Source organism: Aphidius gifuensis, linkage group LG5 (assembly GCF_014905175.1).
Source record: "Aphidius gifuensis isolate YNYX2018 linkage group LG5, ASM1490517v1, whole genome shotgun sequence".
Taxonomy (NCBI): domain Eukaryota; kingdom Metazoa; phylum Arthropoda; class Insecta; order Hymenoptera; family Braconidae; genus Aphidius; species Aphidius gifuensis.
In genome coordinates, this window is record NC_057792.1 from 9,504,068 (window position 1) to 9,530,301 (window position 26,234).

A 26,234-nucleotide genomic window follows, 5' to 3' on the forward strand; every position below is an offset into this window, starting at 1 on the left:
TTAAACAATTTAACAACTATCAGAAAGTGTATAAATTTGATAATTTTGAGTTGTTAAATTGTTTAAACAATTTCATTACGAGATATTTGCAATAAAAAAAAAAATTATTATATAGTAGAAAATATGTAGATTATTATTCAATAAATAAATTTTTATGTGTTGCCTCATTAACAATAGATATTTACATTAACAAATGAAAGAAGAAAACTCGTTAATTCAAAGAATTTTATTTGTTTATAAAAATATTAATTATTTATTAGTGAAGACAAAAAAATTTATTTAATTTGTAATAATTAACATATTGTTCTACTATATATTACTATTTTTTTTATTGTAAATATCTCGAGATTAAATTGTTTGATCAATTTAACGACTTGAATTTATATAAAATTCATACACTTTTTTCGAGTTGTTGAATTGTTTAAACAATTTCATTACGAGATATTTGCAATAAAAAAAAATTGTAACATTTAGTAGACAATATGTAGATTATTCTAAAATGAATAAATTTTTATGTTTTGCCTCATTAACAAAAAATTTTGAAATTGATTAATATTTTAATTTTTAATAATAATTTTACAAAAAACAATTGCTTCTATTGTTGTTTTTTTTTTGTCATAATTTTTTTTTTTTTTTTCATTAACATTTAAGTTTAAAACTTTAATAATACTGTAAAAAAATTTCCTCAAAAGCGAAATTAATTGATTATTGTAAAATTACTATATTTAAAAATCGATTGCGATTTCTTTTTCTTTTTTTTTTTTTTTAAAGTAGGCAAGACAAACTTCAATTTTTTTGAAAAAAAAAAAATTTATAAATTTTAACACAACAAAATTGTCTTTTCCTTATTTTTGAAAAACAAAAAAAAGATAAAAAAAACCATCAATTGTTAAAATAGAAATTTAATTTCGAACAATATTATTTAATATTATTTATTGTAAAAATATTATTTAAAATTGAGATTCCATTTTAATATGATTGATTGATTTCTTTTCTTTTTCTTTTTGAAAAATAGATAAGACAAACTTCAATATTAGAAATAAAAAACAATTTCTGAACTTGAAAAACAACAATAAAATAATTTGTTCATTGTAAAATTCAATAATAATAAAAAAAAAAACAAATCGCAATCAATTATTAAAATAGAATGTCAATTTTTAAATAGTAATTTTACAATAAATAATTAATTTTATCGTTACTTTTCGAGTGAAATTTTTTTTTCACAGTAATATTGAAGTTTGTCTTAGCCTCTAAAAAAACAAAAAAACAAAATTTTTAAATCAATTAATTATTAAAATAGGAATTTAAGTTTTAATAATAATTTTACAATGAACAATTAATTTAATTGTTATTTTTCAGATTTATAAATTTTCTTTTCACAGTCATATTGACGTTTGTCTTGTCTCCTTAAAAACAAAAAAAAAAAGAAATCGCAATCAATTATTAAAATAGAAATTCGATTTTTAAATAATAATTTTACAATAAACAATTAATTTTATTCTTGTTTTTCGAATGAAAATTTTATTTTTACAGTATTATTAAAGTTGGTTTTGTTCCCTTTAAAACAAATAAAAAAAAAAAAAAAATCAATCAATTATCAAAATAGAAACTTAATTTTAAATAATAATTTCACAAAAAACAATTTATTTTATTGTTGTTTTTTGAGTGATAATTTTTTTTTATCCAATAAGATGATAGCACGTTTCAAGCCCTTTAAAACAAAAAAAAAATTATTGAAATCGGTCAACTATTGAAGCTAGTATCCAATTGTTAATATTAATTTAACAATAAACAATTGCTTTTGTTATTATTCTTCGGCCGCGGATGCTTCGAAAATGAAAATCGGCTCAGAGTTTGATTTGAATGAAAAAAGAAAAGATATATATTTAAAGAAGACAGATAGTAAGAACCGAATGAACGAGCGTGGCCGAGCGTAACCGAGTGTGAGTATCTAAAAAGACAGCAAACCGAGTGCTACGTATAAGCGAGAATGAGATGAAATAAAACAGTGACAGAATATGCGCGCGCCGTATCGACCGGTCGCAGTGGTTATAAATTCGCTCATTCATCCCCAAAACTTTGAACCCCATAACTTTTAACAATTAAAAACATTTGACTTACCCCTTATTTTTTTTTCTACAACTTTTACTTGATTAAACTAATAATTATCTCAATATCGGCAATTTTAGGGTAGTTTTATTTTTTCACCCCGAAGGTACCCCGACTTTTTTTACAGGTAGATTTAGAATAGGATGAACATCATAATATATTTTTTCAAGAATAGAACATGTCCAGAATCGCGTTCTTCTAACAAACTCTGTTTATATTCATTTTGTTGTACTATGATTTTAGTCTGTCAATGTTAAATATTTATTACAAAATTGTCAAGTTCGATTGTATTTATTCTATTTTTTTTCTCTCGGTTGAATCAGGATTTAACGTTTTAATTGTTAAGTCGTCATTATATTTTTAATTTTTATATTCATTTATTTTCAATTCCTTTAACGCTATCACATCACCCTTTTTCCCTAGAAATTTTCTGCCTTTTCATTCCATATAGTTAGTTCAATCTAAAAATATATTTTCCGGTAAATTTATTATCTTTATTTAGTTTAATTAAACTTTTTTCATTTAAATTTTATTTTACTTCATAATCACTGTTTGGCTAGCTTTAACTGTCTTGACATTGCATATATGAATTCCACTTTATTTATTGCTATTATGATTGCGATGATATCTAAATAATGTCATTATTACTATTGAATAGTTTCTTTTTTTTTTTTTTTTTCGCTAAAATTATTTTGCCTGCAAATGAATTAATTGGTAGATGTACAATTTCTTGTATTTTTTTAAACTCGAAATTAATGTTTGGTATATTTTCATTTTCCTCATCGTCATCGAATTTTATATTAACTTCTACTGGTATCATTATTTCTTTATTATTTATTGATGGGTATTGTTCATTAATTTTTCTCACTAATCCTCCAGTGATCGTATATATTTTGTTTAAATTGAATATTTAATAATTTATCATGTTAATAATTTTTTTTTTAATCTTATTGTTGAAAAATATGATTTTTCCATGATATTTTGCTATACTTTTCTTTTTTGTTTACTGATATTTTTTTAATATTTTTCTATAATTATCGTATTTTTATTTATACTCAGTGATTTTTCTATATTTTTGTTTATTCGTTTGTATATTCTTTATTTTCCTATATTTTTCTTCATTTGCCATATTCATCGTGTTTAGATTAATTAAGGGACTTAGAAAACTTTCGGGGGGGGGGGGGCATAATTGATATATTCCCTTATTTATCGTTTTTTTCTTTATATTCAGTCACTTTTCTATATTTTCCTTTATATTTAGCGATTTTTCTTTGATATTTTTCTATATTCTCCTTTATATTTACTGATATTTTCCCATATTTATCGTTTCTTTCTTCATATTCAGTCACTTTTCTATATTTTCCTTTATATTTAGCGATTTTTCTTTGATATTTTTCTATATTCTCCTTTATATTTACTGATATTTTCCCATATTTATCGTTTCTTTCTTTATATTCAGTCACTTTTCTATATTTTTCTTTATATTTTCCATATATATTGTATTCGTTAAGATTAAGGGACTTAGAAAATTTTTTGGGGGAGGGGGTGTCTACCATAGTTGAGATTAAAGGACTTAGAAAATTTTTTAGGGGGGGTGTCTACCATGGTTGAAGGGGGGGGGGGGGCCAGAAGAAAAGCGAAAACAATGGGAAATAAAAATTCCCTAAAAATAAAAAAAATGTACTATTATCATATTGTTACTATTAAAAATCATTCAATACGGCCCTAGGCAGAGTATTGAAAATTTTTAATTTTCAACGGTAATCATTCTGGTGTATCATTTTTTTCACCTATGTATTTATAAACAAAATATGTGAAATAAAAAATAATATTCATTTTGCATTTTCATTGTTTTTGGTTCTTTCTGGTTTTGCTATCAACTGTTTCGCCAGAGTTCTTGGGAAATAACTTTTTGGAAAAAGAAATTCTTTAATAAAACCAAAAGAGGATAACGCACTCGGATTTAGACTATAGGTATCAAAGGTTAAGGTAGAGTCACAGGTTCAAATCCCGGTCAGAACAGTCGTCAACAAAAAAAAAAAAAAAAATTAAAAACAAGTCTAATACCATTATTATTTTTTTTTTGTTTTTTTAGCATTTGTAAAAAAATTCAATTTTATTTTTACATGGTCACCCTTAAAAAAACTCATCAACATTTTAATCTTACATTGTTCCATGTGAAAAAGAAATTATTTCAAAAATATAACATCCGTTTTATTTTTACATTTTACACTGTAAAATTTCTAATATATACACAGAAATAAACAAGTTATTTCTTTTAAATTACATTGTTGGCGCTTCAATCCTAACTCTCGTGGCGACCATGTAAAAATAAATATTTGTGTTGGTAAATTTCACAAAAAAGTTCTTTTCGTGCAGGCTTGTGTACCCAGGCTTGCAAAAAAAGTTATAAAAAAAATAAAAATAAACTATTATTATTACTTTATTATTTTTGACAATTGTATTTTTCACGCGATATAATTTGAAGTAACGATAAAATTTGAACGAAAATAAACGGCGTAACAGGGGATCGATCCTAGGTCTCTCACGTGGAACTCCAATGCTCTATCTAGTCAACCACCGGGGTATTCATGAAAGAGTCAGTAAAAGTTTTGATATGAATGAATCTATTCGAGACTTAATGCACAGTCCTTGTAAAAGCCTGGCACATAGTCAAAACCTAATAATTGCTATTTAAAACTTCTATTTACAATTCATATTATTGTATTATTGTAATTTTTTTTTTTTAATTAAATATATGCACAAGTCAAGTCTCGTGTCAGGCTTGGTAAAACGAGCTTGACACAGGGCTCGTGTAAGGCCTGGGACAACAAAAAAAACAGGTTTGACACCGGTTTGAACTATTGAGGCCTGTGTGAGGCCGGATAAAAACAACGGGGGCAGTCTTGTGTCAAGCCTGTGTTAACGAAGCTCGTGTAAGGCCGGGGAAAACAAAAAAACAGGCTTGAGACCGGCTTGGACTATTGAGGCCTGTATGAGACGGGGAAAACATACAGGGACAGTCTTGTGTCAAGCCTGTGTTAACGAGGTTCGTGTGAGGCCGGGGAAAACAAAAAACACAGGCTTGACACAAGCCTGGATTGTTGAGGCCTGTGTGAGGCCGGTTAAAAACAACGGGGACAGTCATGTGTCAAGCCTGTGCTCCTCAGGCTTGATACACGAACCTCGCACAAGTCGGGCACAGTTGTTCAAGCCCGAGAACTCCTACCTGGGAAATAAGAAGTTAAAAATTAAAAAAGTCCCGGCATACTGCACCACTAAATTTTAATTGATTAATAATAAGTAAAAAACAATTTTAACTTCACTCCAATATTCTCCAAAAAAAACTCCAATAGAATGAGTATAATAGCTTATTCTAATTCCATCAACCCCAGGCTAATGAAATATAAAACTTGATTTTAAAATTTTTTTTTCCAGTGTAGCAATGAGTAAAGGTTATATGTATATAAATTGGGTAGAATAGCAGAATCCGAGGACTCAAGTGTCCACCGCAAGGTGGAAACACTGGTTTCGGATACTGCCATCATTATACCTGTCGCGAGTTCCCAGCCTTCCTCTCCTTCTTTTTCTTCGATCTTAGTTTCTTTTCGATCCTCCAAAGAATTTCTGAAAACCATCAAGTAAAAAATTAGTATTATTCATTCATGTAAAATTCTCTATACTAAATAAAAAATTAGTAAGAAAGCACCTTAGTCGTTATTAAGGTTTAGATTAGCCCGAGTGGAAATCTGGTCAGGCTCGACGGATTTGATATCCGATCCTGATCAAAAATTAATCAAGTTAACAGAAATAACTAGGTTTCATCGAGATATTACTAAAACGTTTAGAGATATCTGGTGACAAATATTCTTGCATGTGTACACATCCTTTAAGATTTTTTTTTAAGTTTATTTTCGGCTGGCAACATTTAAGATACATTCATAGCTACGTTCCAACAATCAGAATCTCTTAAAATTTATACAGTAGATAGTTGAAATATTAATGCATCGTTTTGTAAAATCAGTTTTTTTGTTATAAACTTTTTTTTTTTTAATAATTTTTAAAAGTTGACTACTTTTAGAGGGGTTATACATGGGCTCTTATAGGAGGCTATGTTTGAAATTTCTTTGAACATAACTAAATTACATTTCTAACAAACACTTTTTTTTCAAAAACTAATCAATAATAGTAAAAATAATAAAGAATTCTTTAATGTTCGGTTCACATGGGGTTTTAATACTGCTTTTTGAGTAATAATTAAAATTATCTATCAAAAACACGGATTTTACTGATTTTCTAATGAGGAGCCATGATAACTGGGCAATATTGGAATAGCGGGAAAATTTAAACTTGCACGAAAGAAACTCAATTACAAAATAATGGAGCATCATAAATGCAAGTGTTAATAAAAATATTATTCAAAATGTTGTTATTAACTATATAAAATTAAGATTAATAATGAATATTAATATTAATTAAATATAAATAGAAAACTTAATATCAGTGGAAATCAGTGATGCATACTAACAAAAAAAAAAAATTAGCGTGTTGCGAGTACGCGCGGGGGAAATGAAACTTCTTTCAGAGTTTCATGTCACGCTGAATATTAATAATAATAATAATAATAATAATAATAATAATATTAATACTGACAGTTATATTCAAATATAAATATTATTAGTTAATAATAATTATTAGTATTTATATTTCGAATATTATTGTTGGAAATATGATTTTATTTCTGTAGAATAAACAAGAAGTAATAATGAAACGAAATAAAGATTAAATTTATTTTGTTTATGAGAATGAGATTGTGTGTATGTATGTGAGTATGGTGTGATCGGATGATGTTGATGCATGGTGTAACCGAAATATTTTTCTGGGAATAAATGACGAATGCTGGAAGTGAGATTAAGACAAAGGAATAAAGAATTAATATTATGTCGATATATAATTTTGTGAGTCAGTCTAATTGGGACTCTTGTCTGGTACACATAAGCATTGACACGATCTCCCTATACGTAGCTTTTGATTAAAGAAAATAATTAATTAATTTAAAGTCTACCTCATTTTATATACCTTAAATAATTCCTCTTATATTGTTCTTTATTTGATAAATAATTATTTAGATAAATAATAAAATATAAGCTATAAATTCTAACAGGTTATGGGCTCAGGGCTACGTGCCTTGGTTTACACCACCGCGTGTTTTAAAAAAAAATAAAAATAAAATAAAATTTTTTGGTGAATAAATATTTTAGTGAATAGTTTATAATAATGAAACTATCAAGTGATTAATAACTTGAAAAATATAAGTGATGAGTGATACGACAAACTTTTAAAAATCAAACTCATTTTTTTTATATAAATATAATTTTTTTTGTTTGTGACAAAGACACATAATTAAATAATGGATAATTATTCTGGTAACGTTATAGATATATAAGACTATAATTTCAGTCGAGTCAGTGGACAGTTTTACAAATTTTATTTTTAATTATTTGTATTAAAATTTTTTTTTCTCTTGAAATTAAAAATTTAATAAATTCAAGTTTTAACAAATAGAGGGTTGATAAATTTAATTAATAAAAAGTTAAAAATAAAAATTTAAAAATGGATTCAATGAATAAAAATATTAAACCATTTAATGGAGAAAATTATCCAATATGGAAATTACGTATCCGAGATTTATTAGCTAAAGAAAAATTGTTAACAATAATTGATGATGAAATACCAGAGAATCCAGATAACAGATGGATTAGAGAAGATACAAAAGCAAAAATAATAATTCGTTCTTATTTAAATGATGCACATGCTTTATCAATTAAAGAAGATGATAGAAGTAAAAATATTTTTACAGAATTAGATAAAATGTTTGAAGGCAAAAGTCCATTAAGACAAATGTATTTGAGAGAAAAATTAATGTCATTAAAAATAAAAGCTAATACAAATCTCACAGAACATTTCATGTTATTTGATAGCATTGTAACTGAATTAGTTAATACAGGTGTAGTTATGGGTGACACAGAAAAAATGCTTTACTTATTCAAATCATTGCCAAGTATATATGAACCAATAAGACTTTCAATTGATAATTTAAAAGAAACAAAAACAACTCTATATTTGATTAAAACAAAATTATTAGAATATGAAATGAGATTAACCATTGAATCACGTGATACAAGTACTAAAGCACTTAATACTCAAACTGATAAAAATATTTCTGATAATCAAAATTTAAATAATAAAAGCAATTTTAAAAATAAATTCAATCCACGATTTAAGGGTAAATTTAATAATTCAAGTAGACCAAACTTTAAATATCAAAAGAAATGTTTTCATTGTGGTAAATTAAATCATATTAAAAAGGATTGTTTCATACTTAAAAATCAAATGAATAATAATAATAACTTCAATAAGAATCGTTATAATAATTTTAACAACAACCGTAATAATAATTTTAATAATTATCGCAATAATAATAATTTCAGTAATCAACGTCATAATAATTTTTCAAATGGAAATACTGATAATAATAATAATAATAAATTCAACAATTATAACAACAATAATAATAATGAAAAATATGCACATCATGCACAAGCAAATGATATGTCAACTTCATGTAATTTCTTTGAGAGAACAGCCTTAATGATTGGAGATAGAGAATTTACAAATAATGATGAAGATAAAATCACATTTATATTGGACTCTGGAGCTACAGATCATTTTATCAACAGAAAAGACATTGCAGAAAATTTTAAAGTACTTGAGACACCAGTAAAAATATTTACAGCTGGAAATCATATTGAGGCAACAAAGCAAGGAAATATATATGCAATAACAGACATGGATATACCATGTGTCCTTGAAAATGTTTACTATTGTCCAGAGTTGCATCATAATTTATTGTCTGTTCACAAATTAGTGAAAAAGGGTATGAAAGTAATTTTTAAAAATGATAACCTTGAAGTAATCAAGGGAGGTAAGGTGTACATGAAGGGTGAGTCAAAAGAAAATTTAACTAAAGCTGTTTTTAGAATTGAAAATGAAATAAATATTCAGGCGTATAATATTAGTAAAAATAATAATTATAATTTATGGCATAGACGTTTGGGTCATATAAGTAAAGCGAAATTTTCAGAGATAATTAATAATAAAATGATAGAAGATTTAGATCAACTTTCAAATGTAAAACCGGTCGATATTTTGTGTGAGGCATGTATTAACGGGAAGTAGGCTAGATTGCCTTTTAATAAAAGTAAAAATAAAGAGCATGTGAGGCGACCATTATTTATTGTTCATACAGATGTGGGAGGTGCAATTAATCCACCGACTATTGATGATAAAAATTTCTTTGTAATTTTTGTAGATGATTTTACACACTATTGCGTAACATATTTACTTAAAAATAAATCAGATGTATTTTCCGCGTTTAAAGATTTTGTTGCAAAGGGAGAAAGTCATTTTAATTTAAAAATGGTAAATTTATATTGTGATAATGGGCGCGAATATTTATCTAATGAAATGAAAGAATTTTGTGTAGAAAAGGGTATAACTTATCATAGAACAGTCGCGTATACACCGTCGTTGAATGGGTTATCTGAAAGAATGATACGTACGATTACCGAGAAAGCACGTGCGATGTTATCTGACGCGAAATTAGATTTGATGTTTTGGGGTGAAGCTGTATTAAGCGCGACTCAATTAATTAATATTATACCTACAAAAGCGCTAAAACAAAATAAAACTCCGTTTGAAATGTGGCATGGTAAAAAGCCGAATTATAAATTTTTAAAAGTATTTGGTTCGACAATGTACGTACATAATAAATTAAGAAAAAGAAAATTTGATGAAAAATCTATAAAAGGAATTATGGTTGGTTATGAACCTAATGGTTATAAAATTTTTTATGTTGATATTTGGAAATTCGATATCGTGAGAGATGTAATTGCAGATGAGACAAGTGTTAAAGAATTTAGGCCACTTACTGAAAATGAAAAATCAGTTAAAATAAATTATGATAATATTTTTGGGTCTCGTGAAATAAGCAATGGTACGCTTATGGATGCACCGACGGGTGGTCTGCAATTACATGAACCGTCACTGACGAGTGAGGTCAATATAAATAATAATAATAATGAAAATGAAAATATAAATAATAATGAAAATGATGGTATTAATATGAATGATGATAATACTGGTAAAAATATAAATAATAATAATAACGATGGTAAAAATTTAATTAATAAAAATATAAATATTGGTAATAAAATTGATAAAAATGGTATTGATAAAAATTTAAGCGAAACAAATAATGAGCCTGACAATGATAATATTGATAAAAATAATTTAAGAAAAAGTAAACGTATTAAAAATTTAAATAGAGTAAATTATAATGAGAGTGACATGCCAGAATATTTAATTTATGCGCAATCAGCTATGACTAAAATACCGGAAAATTATCAGGAAATTATAAATAGAAAAGATAGACAAAAATGGGAAGAAGCGATGTGTGAGGAAATAAATTCTTTGAGAATGAATGATACCTGGTCTTTAGTTGATAAGCCCAAAGATAAAAATATTGTTGATTGTAAGTGGGTATTTACTATTAAACATGACGAACTTGGAAATCCTTATAAATATAAAGCTCGGCTTGTTGCTAGGGGTTTTAGCCAAGAATATTTAGTAGATTATAATGAGACATATGCCCCCGTAGCTCGTATCACAAGTTTTAGACTTATTTTAGCTTTTGCAAATCAAAATAATTTATTGATACACCATATGGATGTAAAAACAGCATTTTTAAATGGGAAGTTAAAAGAGGATATTTATATGAGGGTACCGGAGGGTATTGAATCAAGTAATAATCAAGTATGTAAATTAAATAAAGCATTGTATGGGTTAAAACAAGCAGCTAGATGTTGGTATGAAATATTTGAGCGGACACTTAGAGAAAAGGGTTTTAAAAATTCCGAGGTTGATCCTTGTATTTATATTTTAGACAGGGGGAATATTATGGAAAATATTTATTAAGTTTTATATGTTGATGATTTGGTGATTTTAACTTCACGTGACGACACAATGGCTAGTTTAAAAAATTATTGAATGAATAAATTTCAAATGGTCGATATGAATGAAATAAAATTATTTATTGGGATTCGCATAATTAGAATTGAGAATAAAATAATACTAGATCAAAGCACATACATAAAATCAAATTTAAGTAAATTCAATATGACTGATAGTCACCCCGCAAGTACTCCACTTGAAACAAAAATAGACCAAGAAGCTTTAAATAAAGATGAGAGTTATGATGCACCGTGTAGAAATTTATTGGGATGTTTAATGTATTTAATGGTTTGTACAAGACCTGATCTGAGTATATCAGTGAATATTTTGAGTAGATATTTAAATAAAAATAATAAGACATTATGGGATTCTTTAAAACGTATTTTAAAATATTTAAAAGGTACAATAGATATAAAATTGACATACACTCGAAATGATAATTATAATAATATATTAATTGGCTATGCTGATGCAGATTGGGGTGGTGATTTACATGAAAGAAAAAGTACGACAGGTTATATTTTTAAAATGTATGAAGAATGTACTATATCGTGGAATTCTCATAAACAAATGACAATAGCGACGTCATCAACCGAGGCTGAATATATGGGTTTATTTGAAGCAACAAAAGGAGCGATATGGTTAAGATCTTTAGCGAAAACAATTAATATAATTATTGATAAATGTATTTTATATGAAGATAATACAGGATGTATAAGTATAGCATCTAACCCTGTCGGTCATAAGAGAACTAAGCATATAGATATTAAGTATCATTTTATAAGGCAGCAAGTAATGAATGACCTCTCGAACGTCAATTTATTATTAATAAATATATTGTTAATAACAAATAAATAATATTTTAAAATCACACAAAACCCTTACACTAACTATTCCTTACATAAAAGTAATACAAAAACAATAGTGAATAAGCTAAATAGCTTAAACAAAAACAGTACCTCGGAAAGTTGGGTTAAACCCAGCTTCTCCCAGGGGACAATGGCTCAACGTCAACAAATAACATCAACAAAACCAAAAAGAAAATCCTTTAACGAGGATTCCAATAATGATTTTCCTGACATAGGTAAAAAAAGAAATCGCTCAATCCAAAAAGACCCAATCCAGATTGAACATGATTACAATATGAGATTAAAAACATTGGGACCTGATGCAACAGCTGCCAGATTCCTCAATAGACGTATAACACAAAAACAACAACAACAACAAGTTGATGACAGCTCAAAAGAAAACTCAAGCAACACACTTAACGCAAACAACACGAATACTACACCACAACCAACTACTTCATCAGACAACTCTGAAAACAACAACTGGGAAATGCCCAAAAATCCAAGTAAGCAACCCAAACCAATAATACACAAATCTAATGAAAGTATTAACAAATTTTTAGAAATTGAAAACGAAAACACAACCGAAATGGTAATTGATGACTATGAATCATCAAAAGAAACTACAACAACACCAAAAACAAATGATAATAATAAACGTCAACCAAGACCACCACCAATCAATATACTTGATCAAAAAATTAAAACAATAAACGAATTATTAAAAAACAAATTCACTGAAGCTGATGCCTTTTCATCCAAACTGAGATTTGGCACAATAATAAAAATCCAAGCAAAAAATCAAATCATATACACTAAAATAAAAGCAACTCTAACCGAAGAAAAAATAAAATTCTTCACATTCACACCAAGAGAACTTAAACCAAGAACACTAATATTAAAAGGTATTCATGGTGACTACACAGACGATGAAATATTAAATGAATTAAAAGAAAAAGCAGAACCAGGTACAACGATAATTAAATTAACTAAAATACAATTTAAAAAAACAGATAAAAATGACAAAAATATAACAAGCATAATAACAAACCACATGGTACAACTATCATCAGATACAAACCCAAAAAATGTCACCAAAATAGAATATCTTGCTTACCAAAAAGTAAGATGGGAATTTATGAGAAAGAAAAAAATATTCCAATGCAAAAGATGCCAAAGACTTGGACATGCAAGTAGCAACTGTAACCTGGAATTCAGATGTGTTAAATGTGCACAATCACATGAACCAGGTAAATGCGAAATAGAAAAAGATTCAAAAGATAAAGATAAACTTAAATGTGCCAACTGTGGATTACAAGGACATCCAGCATCATATTATGGATGCCCATTTATCAAAGCCAACTTACAAGCACAAAAAGATGCAACAATCAAATCAAAAAATAACAAACAACAACCAAGAACATTTGATGGTCAAAAAGCACTAAGAAATAACACATCGTATGCTGATACAGCGAATAATAACACACACCAACTATATCAGCAGATGAATAAACCAAACAACATGCAAAATAACAACAATCAAGATTGGATTGAAAACTTAAAAAATGATTTATCGGCCACTATAATACAACAAATATCAAATAATATAACAAAAATATTCAGTAGTCAGCTGAATGAAATATACAAAAAAATACAAGACAACGAAGATGATATAAAACAATTAGTTATGAACACAGTGAACATTCAAAATGAGTAATACACCAAACTCAAACACCATAAATATAGCAGCAATAAATGTCAACTCAATTATTGCCCACAACAGAAGATTAGAGCTACTCAACTTCCAAAAAGAACATAAACACCACATAATACTTACCTCAAAAACAAAACTGAATAACAAACACAAAATACAATTTGAGAACTACAATACCATCAGAACTGACAGACCAAACGCAAAGATTGGTGGTGGAACAGCCACATTCATACAAAAAAATATTTGCTACAGTATCTCATCCAAGCTCGAAAACAAATGAAATACTAGAATACACAATAATAAAAATGATCACATCAGAACAAAACAACCTATATATAGTCAGCATATATGCAACAAATGACAACAGAGATTTATTCATCTCAGAACTCAATCAACTTTTCAACAAACTCAAACTAGATGATCCAAATAATTACTACATCATAGCTGGTGACTTTAATGCCAGACACAAAAACTTCGGTGACAGACAAAATAATTCAAGAGGCAGATACCTAGCAACTTGGATAGAAAATACAGCTCCATTATACAGAGCCAAGATCTACACAGCATCTGAACCTACATTTACACCAGCACTAACGTATCTAGACTTGTGCATAGCTGACTTAAGACTAAACATATCCACAGATCCAGCTAAACCTGGCAAATTAAAAACCATACCTTATGACAGTGATCATAATGCACTATCATTCACAATAAATTTAGCAGCCGAAGAAACCATAAATTTCCAACAACCACAAGCAGCTAAATATAAATATAAATCAACAAAATGGGGTAAATTCACAAAACAACTAGAAAAAAATTACAACATCAATCTACCTAGTGACAGAAATCTCTCAATAAAAGAGATTGACGAACACCTGGTAAAAATAGAAACAGCAATCAACAACACTATTGAAACAACAGTACCAAAAATAAAATCAAAAGCTGACATACACAAATATTTCAATTCAAAAATAAAAAAATTACAAAAAGAAAAAACCAAATTAATAACAAAATACAATAAACTACTGAAAACAGATCCAACAAAAAAGAAACTAGAAACAAAACAAGTCAAAGAACAAATAACACAAACTAGAGAAGCAATAAGAGTGGAACTAGAAAAAACAAATCTAGCCTACTGGGATGCACAAGTTACACAAATTGATCATAGAAATCACAATAAATTCTTCCCAATAATCAACAGATTATTCAGGAAAAAACAATCAATAGAACTTCAAGACCAACACATTGATACAAACAACAACAATGTATTAGACAGATGCAACTGTGATCTACCAAACACACCAATAGAAAATAACAAATACATATTCACAGACCCAATTGACAAACTAAATGTCATAGGGGCATTCTATGAAACAATAAATTCACCAAGAAGACTAAATGCAACAGCTATGAACACAAACATAATCAACAACACAGCAGAAAATTTAATAAAAAAATTAAATGAAGACAGAAAAAACAACATCACAATAACCACATTTGACAGAAAAAATCTAGCACACAACCCAACACAATATCTCACAAAAAACAACAATGAATTAAGAATGTGCTCAACTAACGATGTCATTAACATCCTTAAAAGACTACCAAATAAAACATCCAGTGGACTAGACAACATCCCACCTATAATACTAAAACATTTACCATATCCAATAATTTACAATACTATTCAACAATGGACTCAATCATAAATATTTTCCAATAGATTGGAAAACAGCAAAAATATTACCAATTCCAAAAAAAGGAAAGAATCCCAACGATCCAGCAAGCACCAGACCCATCAGTCTAACATATGCCATAAGTAAAGTATATGAATGTGTCATAAATAAACAAATCGTGACATTTTGTAACAACAACAAAATAATTCCTGATAACCAATTTGGATTCAGACACAAACACTCAATCACACATGCAATTAACGTTATGATGAACCATATCAACATACACCTACAAGACAACCATCTAGTAGCAGCTGCCCTCATAGATATTGAAAAAGCTTTTGACTCAACATGGATCAATGGACTAATATACAAACTAATCCAAAAAAAGTTTCCACAAAACCTTATATCTACAATTGCTGATATGATCATTGGCAAATCATTTGTTACATGGGACGGATCCAACACCAGCTCCAAAACATTCAACATAACTGAAGGCCTTCAACAAGGCACAGTTAACTCACCCATACTTTTCAATATCTTAACAAGTGATATACTAAACGCATTCAACCTCAATGACGGCAACAACACATACTCATTAGCTTTTGCTGATGACTTGGTAATATATGTAGCTGGAAACAAACTACCAACCATCAGAGAAACACTAGAAGACCTAGTAAACAAAGCAAACCAATATTACCTAGATTGGAACCTAAAAATAAACCCAACAAAATGTGAGACAATATTAGTACACAAACTAGCACAAAAATTATCAAAAATAAACAGAACAAACTATCAAAAATTCTCAATTGAAATCAACGACAAAATAAAAAATATATCCACACCAATACCACATAAAAAAACAGTAAAATATCTTGGCTATCACCTAGACCACTTGGCAAGAGGTGATAAACATGTTGACGAAGCCCTCAAAAAGGCTCAAGCAGCATTTAGAACGAATAGTAAATTATTCTACAATAAAAAACTATATCCAAGAGCAAAAGTTATATGCTATATGCTATTAATAAGACCAATAATAACATATGCGGCACCAATATGGTGGAACATTAGTGCCAATGAGATGGAAGCAATAAGAATGTTTGAAAGAAAATGCCTAAGATCCTGCTTGTCAACATACAGATCAGCACATACTGGATTCAAACATTACATCAGCAATAAAATAATATATGCAGATGCAAATATACCAAGAATAGACAACTTTATCATCAAGCTAACAAGAGACTACTATAGCAAAATCCAAGAATTAAACAACAAACTGTTCCAAACAATGCTGGTACCATCAGTTGCAATGCTAAACAAAATGAATATAACAACATATATCACACCACAAGCGTTTGTCACATTGGATCATTTGGGACTAATCCAAGACCAAAATAATATACCAATAATATATCACTGGGCAAGAAACAAAGGTGACAAAAAAATACTAATGAAAATAGATGACTTCCTTAAATTCAAATATAAATTTAAGTTCTCAACAGAAATACCTCCTGTTGACCAACAAGACAACCATCGTCTAAACCAAAAAAAATACTGGTGGCTTAATGAAAATGCCCAACATATAAAAGAACTTGAAACAAGACTGAATATCTTGAGAGAAATAAGATATAATAATAGAAATTAAACACCACAGTCCCAAGATACACAACAACAATCAAAATCTCAATCACTTTTTTTAATATATAGTAATACTAGACCATCTAGTATTACTTGACTTGCTGGTTTTGCCAAAGGCCTTTTCCAACAAAAACAACAACAATAAAGCATCAGTTCAACACTTCAAAAAATACAACTACCAGAATAAACAAATCAGTACACACAAGCTGATACATCAAGACTGGATTCGAGTTGCCTGCTTCCACCAGGCCATGTCTTCAACAAACCCCTCCCTTGTATATATTGTATAGACCCTTTTTTAAGTTTTTTCTACGTCTTAAATTAACACCAAATAAAATGTATTTTACTTTTATCAGAAATAAACTTTTTAAAAAAAAAAAAAAAAGTATACGAAAGCGTGTGACAGAGAGTATAAGAGAGCGTGTGACAGAGAGTATTCGAGAGCTAGCAGGGCCTCGAATTTTGTCGCTACCCTCCGTAAAGAAGTTTCACTTCAAAAATTTTTGTGTGCAATATTGAAATGAATAAATATCATAAGATAATTTTTTTTTATTAATATATAATTGATTTTTATTGAAATATATTGCATAAAATTGATAAATAATGAAAAAAATAAATGGTTTACGCAAAAAAAATAACCATGAAAAGTTTAAACTTTTGGTTTTTGTGGGGTTGGTATGACAAAATCTACAATGTAAAAAGCATAGGATTTTATTTAGGACACGCCCCCAAAATCAAGCTATGAAAGTGCCTTAAGAAAAAATTCAAATTTATTTTTCGTCGTTTTTTCGAAGCAATGTTTTAACATTTATTTATTAATTTTTTTTTTCTTATGGTGTCGTTGTTTATATATTAAAAAACTCTGTGAAACGTATATCTGTTATCGATCAGAAAACCCAATAAAGAGTTTTTAAATGAGTTTTGAAAGTTATTTGTCCATTTTTTAATTTATTAAAATTCAATGTCCTGCAGCAGTAGCCATTATAGAACGTAAAAATTTTAATAAATTTAATAGAAAAAAAAGTCGTAAACATAATTTTATTTACAAAATCACGTAACATGGCCATCATGGCCCTAGCTGGAGTATTGAAAATTTTCAATTTTGAAAAAAGATTTTCATTTTTGAAAAAAAAAAAACTAGAAACTTAGAAAAAATAACGAAGTTCCCCCGCCGGGAATCAAACCCGGGTCTTTTGCTTACCGGGCAAAGGCCTTGACCTCTAGACCACAGGGCTTCTTATTTTTTCTAAGTTTCATCAAGTTAACTCCGACGTCCTTCTATTCGTCAATTCATTTTCAATTTTCAATGAGTAACGCGGGCCACCAGCCCCAACACACGTTACCAGGTCTTTTTTTTTATTGATTTAAATATTTACTTATTATTACTGGGATAGAGTTAGACTTAGAGATATAGGTACTGAAATGAAAGACAAAGGATATAATTATACAATTATAAGTGCGCGCAACTAGACGGGATCAAACCTATACGAACAACGGATTACTATTCTAAACGCATGCTTTAGCCCGCTCAGCCACCGGTCGATCGATGAAATCGAAAGTTTTTTAATCCTCATATTTTACAATTAGTCTAGAGACAATAACAAGATTAATAATCGGAAAAAAAATAATTGAGCAATATAATAATTAATCCTGAATAATTATTTTTGACTATATATACTAATTGATAGAGTACGAAATAATTTTTTTGAATAATATTTGATTTAAAAAATATCTGGCCACTAGATTCGGCTGCTACATTCAGTGTCATTCCCTGACATGAAAAACCTTTGATTTTTTTTTGCCCACACGATCACAAAAAAAAACCAATAATGTCATGGAGGTCTACTCCATAATACTCCATGCATTAAGGTGTTACCCGAACATATCTAGAGGACTCTTGCGAATGGCGTTTAGAATAGTGGTCTTCGATATTCAACAGAAGTACTCGGTATAAAATGGATCAAATAGTTTTAAGGAAATACCGGGTACTCAATATATCGGCTCAAAAAACTACCGGTATATCGACTATCGAGTACTGAGTACTTTTTTTTTTTTTTCATTCAAAATTAACTAAATAAAATTTAACTAATATTTTTTGCTATATCAAACAAAATATTGTAAGATATTCTTTCATCGTTTAATGATTCATTAGTAAAAAAATTGCATGTAGTAATTAATTATAATTAACAATAATAATTATAATACATGAAATGAAAATAAAATTAATACATATATTTAAAGTCAAGTCAAACATAGATAATTTTAAATTTTTTGATAATTAAATTTTTTCATATTGAATAGATATTAAATATAGTAATATTATCTTAAAACTTGTTAAATAATAAAGCTTGTTTTATATGTGGCGACGTAAAATCTCTAAAAACGGCGCACGTAGTCTATTTGAAATGGCGTCATTATAAAAAAAAACCGAAAAAAAAAAATTATTTAAGTTCACTTTGAGGTCACCACCGGTCGAAGTACTCTTGTCCCAAGGTCCCTAGAATGATTCCCAATATACAGAGGCACGTTCCAAAACCTGGTTCGGTTCGGTATATCAAGATGGCAGCGATTCAAATCAAATGTATGAAAATTTTAAACAACCCTATAAACTTTTCTATATTAGTGTCAGTTGATGTATTTTTAGTAGAGGAAGGAGAATAATATTAGTTACTTATTTTTTATTCTCACCAATAATAAGTATAAGTGATTAACTTATTATTGCGATAAAAAAAATGGCAAAAAAAACACTGAAATCCGCCATCTTGATATACCGAACCGAACGAAGGTTTTGGAACGTGCCCCATGTCATCTGAAGTATTGGCCAAAGAAATACCGAGTACTGGTATATCGGGAGAAAAAAATACCGAATAGTTTGGTACTCGGTATACCCGTGTCTCCGGTATTTCGCTCAATATCGAAGACCACTAACGGCACTAACCACTAAGTTTAGAAACATAATATTTCTGAGGCGAGAGATAAAAAAAAAAAGAGAAAATATTGTTTCTCACTTCTACTCAAGCATTTAGACAAAGACAAAAATTGATTTTTATATTGTATTAACAAAATATTTTAGGTCTGACAATTATTTTTCAACTGAAAAATTCGTCTTTTTTTCCTCTACAGACTGATAGTTTTTGGGAATTCTCGAACTTTTAGTTTTATATGAAGTTTAAGTTGAACTCAAAAAAAAATAAAATCTTACTATTCCACAGTGTTTAACCCCGAAAAAAATAGCAACTTTAATAATTGATAATAAATAAACAAAGTTACCTAGGACCAAAAAAAAGTAATAAGACATTCGGTGTATGGTAATATCATATTTTTGTTGACAGAAGAAGAAAAATGATAAAACAGAAGTTACAAAACTGAATTGTATTCACAAAAAAACTATACCGAATAATAGAGCTGCATATTTTTTTTGCAATAACTACTATCTTGGAGTTAAAATATTGGGGCGGACTGCACAAGTCATAGACAGATAGATATCTGCTTTATTGACGTGCTTTATCTCACTCTGACACATTTCGATCGCATTGATTAAAGAGAGATAAAGCACGTCAATAAAGCAGATATCTATAAGCATTTTACCTACATCAATATCAGAAAAAGCAAAAACACGAAAGTGCTAGTTTCACAAAAGAGCTGTTCGAGAAAAAGAAAAAACTATAATAATAACATTCAACCATTTAGCATATATCATCATATATAACCTTTTAAAATACTCCATTATAAAATATTCCATTCAAATAAAAATGAGATTTAATTAACAAATTAAATCATTAACAATTTTTATTCAGATAATGACAGACGTTGTTCCTAATTTATTTTAATATCATAAAAATATAATTTCAAGTTTTATACATTAGTACCATTTTATAATTCATTTTTTAAATCATTTTACAAGTTTTAATAAAAACATTTGAGTGAATTTAATGTTTACGTAAAACGATCTATGACTTGTGCAGTCCGCCCAAATATTGATGTATTTTATTGTAAAATCAGTTTTTTTGTTATAAACTTTTTTTTTTTATATAATTTTTAAAGGTTTACTCCTTTTAGTGGGGTTATATATGAGCTCTTATGGGAAGGAATGTTGGAAATTGCTTTGAACTAGGGATGTGCGATACTTTTAAAAGTATTCAGTATTGATATATCGGATTTTTTTTTTTTCAAATATCGGTTATCCGATATATCGGGTTGAAAAGTACTCGGTATATCGAATATCGAGTACTTTTCAAATAAAAAAAAAAAACCAATGTTTAATGAGTTTTTTATTTTAATTATTTTATTTGAATATATCAGTATTAATATTATTTAATACTGGTCTGTTCTTTTATTTAAATTCAAATTGTTTTACATAAAATTTTTTTATTAATATATCAATCAATAATAATAAAGATTAATATAATAATAATAATATATATTAATACAATGCATGTATAAATATATATATGTATTTTTAATAAATACAAAACAATATTTAATATTGGATGAAATTATTAAATATATATTTCAAATTAAGGTTGAAAGTAAATCGCATCGGTGGATGAAGTTTGGGCCTGAGAGGGTGCGCATCTACATATGGTTATAAAAAATATTTTCAGTGCCCCTCTGTCCAAAATATATTCACTATACTGGCAGGTTCTTGGTAATATGTGTGTATGCAGTCTATCTGGATAGACACACACATACTACCATAGCCAAGAAACATGAGACAGCACGACGAATAAAAGAAAGAAAATGACCGCTAATGATAGAAAATTTTGATTCTGCAGTCCAATTCACAGGGCAAATTTTATACAATTTAGGGCTTTTTTTGGCCGCTGATGGCGCTTGTCAAATTTTTTTTATATAGATTTCACATACAAAAGCTCTACAAGCGCCGCCAGTAGAGGAAAAAAGCCCTAAATTGTAATGCCCTGTGAATTGGACTGCTGATAACTGAATATCTTTTAAAATCCACGGTGGAAAATTATCATTGAGGGCTTAAAAAATCCGTATTGTAAAGAAGTACAAACTGATAGTAAATTAAGCAAAATCGTATAGAAACTTTTTCAACTACAGAAGAAAATATGTGTTCAGTCCCTATACCTACGCGTTAAAGTTGTCAACTTTGACATTAATTATCTAAAAAAAACCACGGTACAAAATTCTGAAAAAAAATTAACAAAATAGATAATTATTCTGGCTTTTATATGGGACCAAAAATTCGAAAATCGTATAGTTGGAAATTCTATTTACTTTCAACCTTAATAACAATTTTTATCATTTTAATTTATATAATTGTTTATAAAATAATATTTTTTGGTATTTTTTTTGGTAATATATATTATAAAATTGCTGAAATCCCCAATCACTAGTCTCCGGTACTTTTTGACCGATATCTGGTAAAAAATATCGGTTACTCGGTATATGTATATCGGATCAAAAAGTATCGAGTAAAAGTATCCGATATATCGCCGAGTATCGCACATCCCTACTTTGAACCAAGAAGACTAGAGACCAGGAGAGTAAACTTCGGTAGTGGGGGTGGGACTAGTCTAGTCTTCTTGCTTTGAACATAACTAAGGGCCGGTTTTTTCGTCCAACATTACAGTTAACTAAGGTTTAAACTCTAGTTAACTAACTAAGGATTTGGTTACCGACTGCGTTTTTTACATGCTTTAAGTATTGAAAATATCAATCGATAAGTAGTTAATCCTTAGTTAGTTAAAGTTAGTTAATGCTCAGTTAACTGTAATGTTGGACGAAAAAACCGGCCCTTAATTACTTTTTTAACAGACACTTTTTTTTAAATGTCATTAATGATAATGAAAATAATAAGAAATTTTTGGATGTTTGCTTTATATGGGGTATTAACACTGCTTTCTGAATAATAATTAAAATTATCTGTCAAAAACACGGTTTTTATTGATTTTCTGATGAGGAGCCATGATAACTGAGCAATATTGAAAGAGCAGGAAAATTTAAACTTGCATACTTACAAGAAACTTGATTACAGAATAATAGAGCATCATAAATGCGAATCTTAATAAAAATATTATTAAAAATGTTTTTTATTGACTAAATAAAATTAAGATTAATAATGAATATGAACATTGATTGGATATCAATAGAAAACTTGATATGATGATAATCATCGATGCATAGTAACAAAAAAAATTTTTGTGCGCAATATTGAAATGAATAAATATCGTAAAATATTTTTTTCATTAATATGTAATAGATTTTAATTGGAATATATATAGCATAAAATTAATAAATAATGGAAAAATGAATGGTTAACGTAAAAAAAAATGATTGCGTAAAGTTCAAACTTTCTATTTTTTGGGGTTGGTATCACAAAATCTTCTATGTAAAAAGCATTATAGGATTTTATTTAGGACACGTCCACAAAATCTAGCTATGAATTTACCCTATTTAATGACAAGTAGAGTGTTAACAAGGAAATTCTCTTATTTTCATAGCAAATTCAAGCAAATATTGAGGGGAGATTATAATTATTATAAGAATATATTGAAGAAATTACAATATTTGACTTACTCTGTGGGTGGTTGTTTTCGTTTACGATCGGTATATTGGTTATTATTTTCTGTCGACACAAGAGACGCCTGATGATCCTTGTAGGATTGTATCCAGCAATTACCAATTTGATTATTTTTCTTCAACTGTGTTTTTAGTACAGAGATTTGTTCCCGACGATTTAAACTCACATATGCCGTTGTGTCGCTAATCCATGATATATAAGCTCCACCATATTGATGAAATAGTTGAGAAATGTTGCTAGTCTTTTGGTTTTGAGGCAACGTTATGTGAAAGACGTGGTCTCTGTTTGGACTGGCTAAAAAAATTAAAAATTTAAATTCAAAAAATTAATTCTTGAAAAATAAACAAAAGCAATGAAACTTGGGTTATAAGAAAATATGGAAGTACTTACGATCGTTCCCACTCAGATTTATGTATTGAGGATCTTTGAATCTTACAATGAGTAACCTGAATGAAATATAAATTAGAGGAATATTAAAAGCTTATAATTTTCTGGGAAAATATCATCGGTATTTTCTTACTTGTTTAAAAATGGGCTGAGAACAGATGAGACTGGCAAGATTGTTTCAATATCGAACTGTGACGAGCCTAAAATAATGCCAGATATTTTTTATCATCGAATTAAAGTATAAAAGATAATAAAAAAAATATGTAGTACCTGTATGTTGTTCTTTCATTTGGTTTTTACTAAGAAAATTAGTCATAGCAATAAATGACATTCCAGTGACGAATGCATCATAACCAGCTTCATGATACGCCGCGCTATCGTAACTGCGGTTTTTGATGGGGATAACATCAGGCATTGTAAAGGGTTTTTTGCTTAAGGTTTCAAAGACATGACTGAGTACGGATGATGGTATATAATCTTTCAGCATAGACGACTGTGCAATAATTTTAGTATCGATGAGTTTGGGGAATAAATTATGAATAAGAGCTTTAAATTCTGAATAGTTTTCAGGAAGTGGTCCAAAAAACTGTCGAACTATATGGCAAAGATCCAGTAACATATTATGACCTACAATGAGTTTTTGCTGCAAATATTAATAAAATAGATATTTAATTTAACATAAAAGAAACTGAAATTTGATAGTAATTATTAAGACCAGTAGAATTATTTACCGAGTCTGCAATTTTTCTTAATAAAGCAGTTAAACCTACTGCTTCTTTGATTGCTATGTTTTCTTTTTCTCTTCTGTATGTTTCTTTTTTATCCTCTTCGTCTTTACTTCCTAACTTATATGCGACAAGCCCTTGTAATACTCCGTCGATTTTACTTTCCAATTTTACTTTATCAGGCCACCTGATTCGAACCTCTTGAAACATTAATCGTCTGATATAAGCATTACATCGGTCAATTAATAGCTCGTCAGCTTCTGATCTTAGAAATTCATTAATTTTGGAACTAAAAAATTTACAATCAAATCATAAGATATATTCAGTAATATATAGGTATACATAGAAATTTTATTGTACTAAAAGTTATTGAATTACCAGATTTCATCTATTTGAGGTTTATCATCATCGGAAACTGGAATAATTTCTAACCCATCATCTCTTATGCGTCGCTTGTCGTCTAAACGTTTGATCATTTTTTCTTCGTCACTCGAAGTTAAATAAGGTATACCTGAACTGAACAACTTATTGAAATCGAAACCTTGATTTGATAAAAACATGATTGATGATGTTTGACACATGAAACGACAGTCTGGAGCAGATCGGTTGTTTCCACGAGGGAATACATAAAAATTGTAACTCTGGTGTTTGTACCTATATACCAAATAGAAAGTTAAATTCATGTTTCAAATTTCTTGATTGAAAGAACAAAAGAAATGATTTACTTCTTCATTTTTTCATCGTATGTAAAAACCGATAGACCAAATTGAATAAGGAGGAAATCCATGGATCCTGAGCTAAGTTTTTCATAATACTGAGAGGGTGTGTCAAAAGGTTTTGCATCCAGGCCTGAAGTGAGTCCAGTAAACTCTCCATCAATCGCTAAAAATGTTGCGTTGCTTAACACCTCATCTAATTCGGTCAAAACGGTTTGAAAATCTGAAAAAAAAAACAAAAATTTTTGTATCGAATGTGATAAGCGTACTGACAGGTATAATCAAAACTTCAGAGTACACATAAACTAATGTCAGAAACTAACTTGAACGTATTACTTCCATTGGAAGAAACAGTTAGGTATTATTAATTGATTGAAACAAAAAATTTTAGAAATTTTTATTGTCAAGTGGATAAATATACATTGATCAGATGATAAATGAAATCGAAGTCTGTCGAAGTGAATTCATGATCGAAGCAAGAAGAAGACTCGGTAGTGTCCGATTCACAGGGCAAATTTTTTACAATTTAGGGCTATTTTTTGCCGCTGATGGCGCTTGTAAAATTTTTTTCATATAGATTTTACATACAAAAGCTTCACAAGCGCCGCCAGTGGAGGAAAAAAGCCCTAAACTGTAATGCCCTGTGAATTGGACTGCTGCTCGGCACCCGTATTCTCAGGGCAAATTTTATACAATTTAGGGCTTCTTTTTGCCACTGATGGCGCTTATAAAATTTTTTTTATATAGATTTTACATATAAAAGCTCCACAAGCGCCACCGGTGGATGAAAAAAGCCCTAAAT

At 28.7% G+C, this 26,234-nt stretch overlaps 1 protein-coding gene across 2 annotated transcripts in view; it reads right to left on the minus strand.

Moving 5' to 3' along the window:
* The window catches only part of LOC122857539 (poly(A)-specific ribonuclease PARN-like), a 46,278-nt gene extending 20,351 nt beyond the window's left edge, over positions 1-25,927 (minus strand). For both annotated transcript variants that reach the window (XM_044159781.1, XM_044159783.1), the window contains exons 1-9: positions 25,756-25,927; positions 25,442-25,655; positions 25,095-25,370; positions 24,723-25,005; positions 24,262-24,634; positions 24,125-24,191; positions 23,995-24,050; positions 23,601-23,898; positions 5,663-5,736 (exon numbers count right to left, since the gene is read on the minus strand). In XM_044159781.1, the coding sequence (XP_044015716.1) occupies positions 5,663-5,736; positions 23,601-23,898; positions 23,995-24,050; positions 24,125-24,191; positions 24,262-24,634; positions 24,723-25,005; positions 25,095-25,370; positions 25,442-25,655; positions 25,756-25,774 (1,660 nt within the window). In that variant the 5' untranslated portion in view covers positions 25,775-25,927. The remainder of the gene's footprint in view (positions 1-5,662; positions 5,737-23,600; positions 23,899-23,994; positions 24,051-24,124; positions 24,192-24,261; positions 24,635-24,722; positions 25,006-25,094; positions 25,371-25,441; positions 25,656-25,755) is intronic.
* Positions 25,928-26,234: the final 307 nt, after the last annotated feature.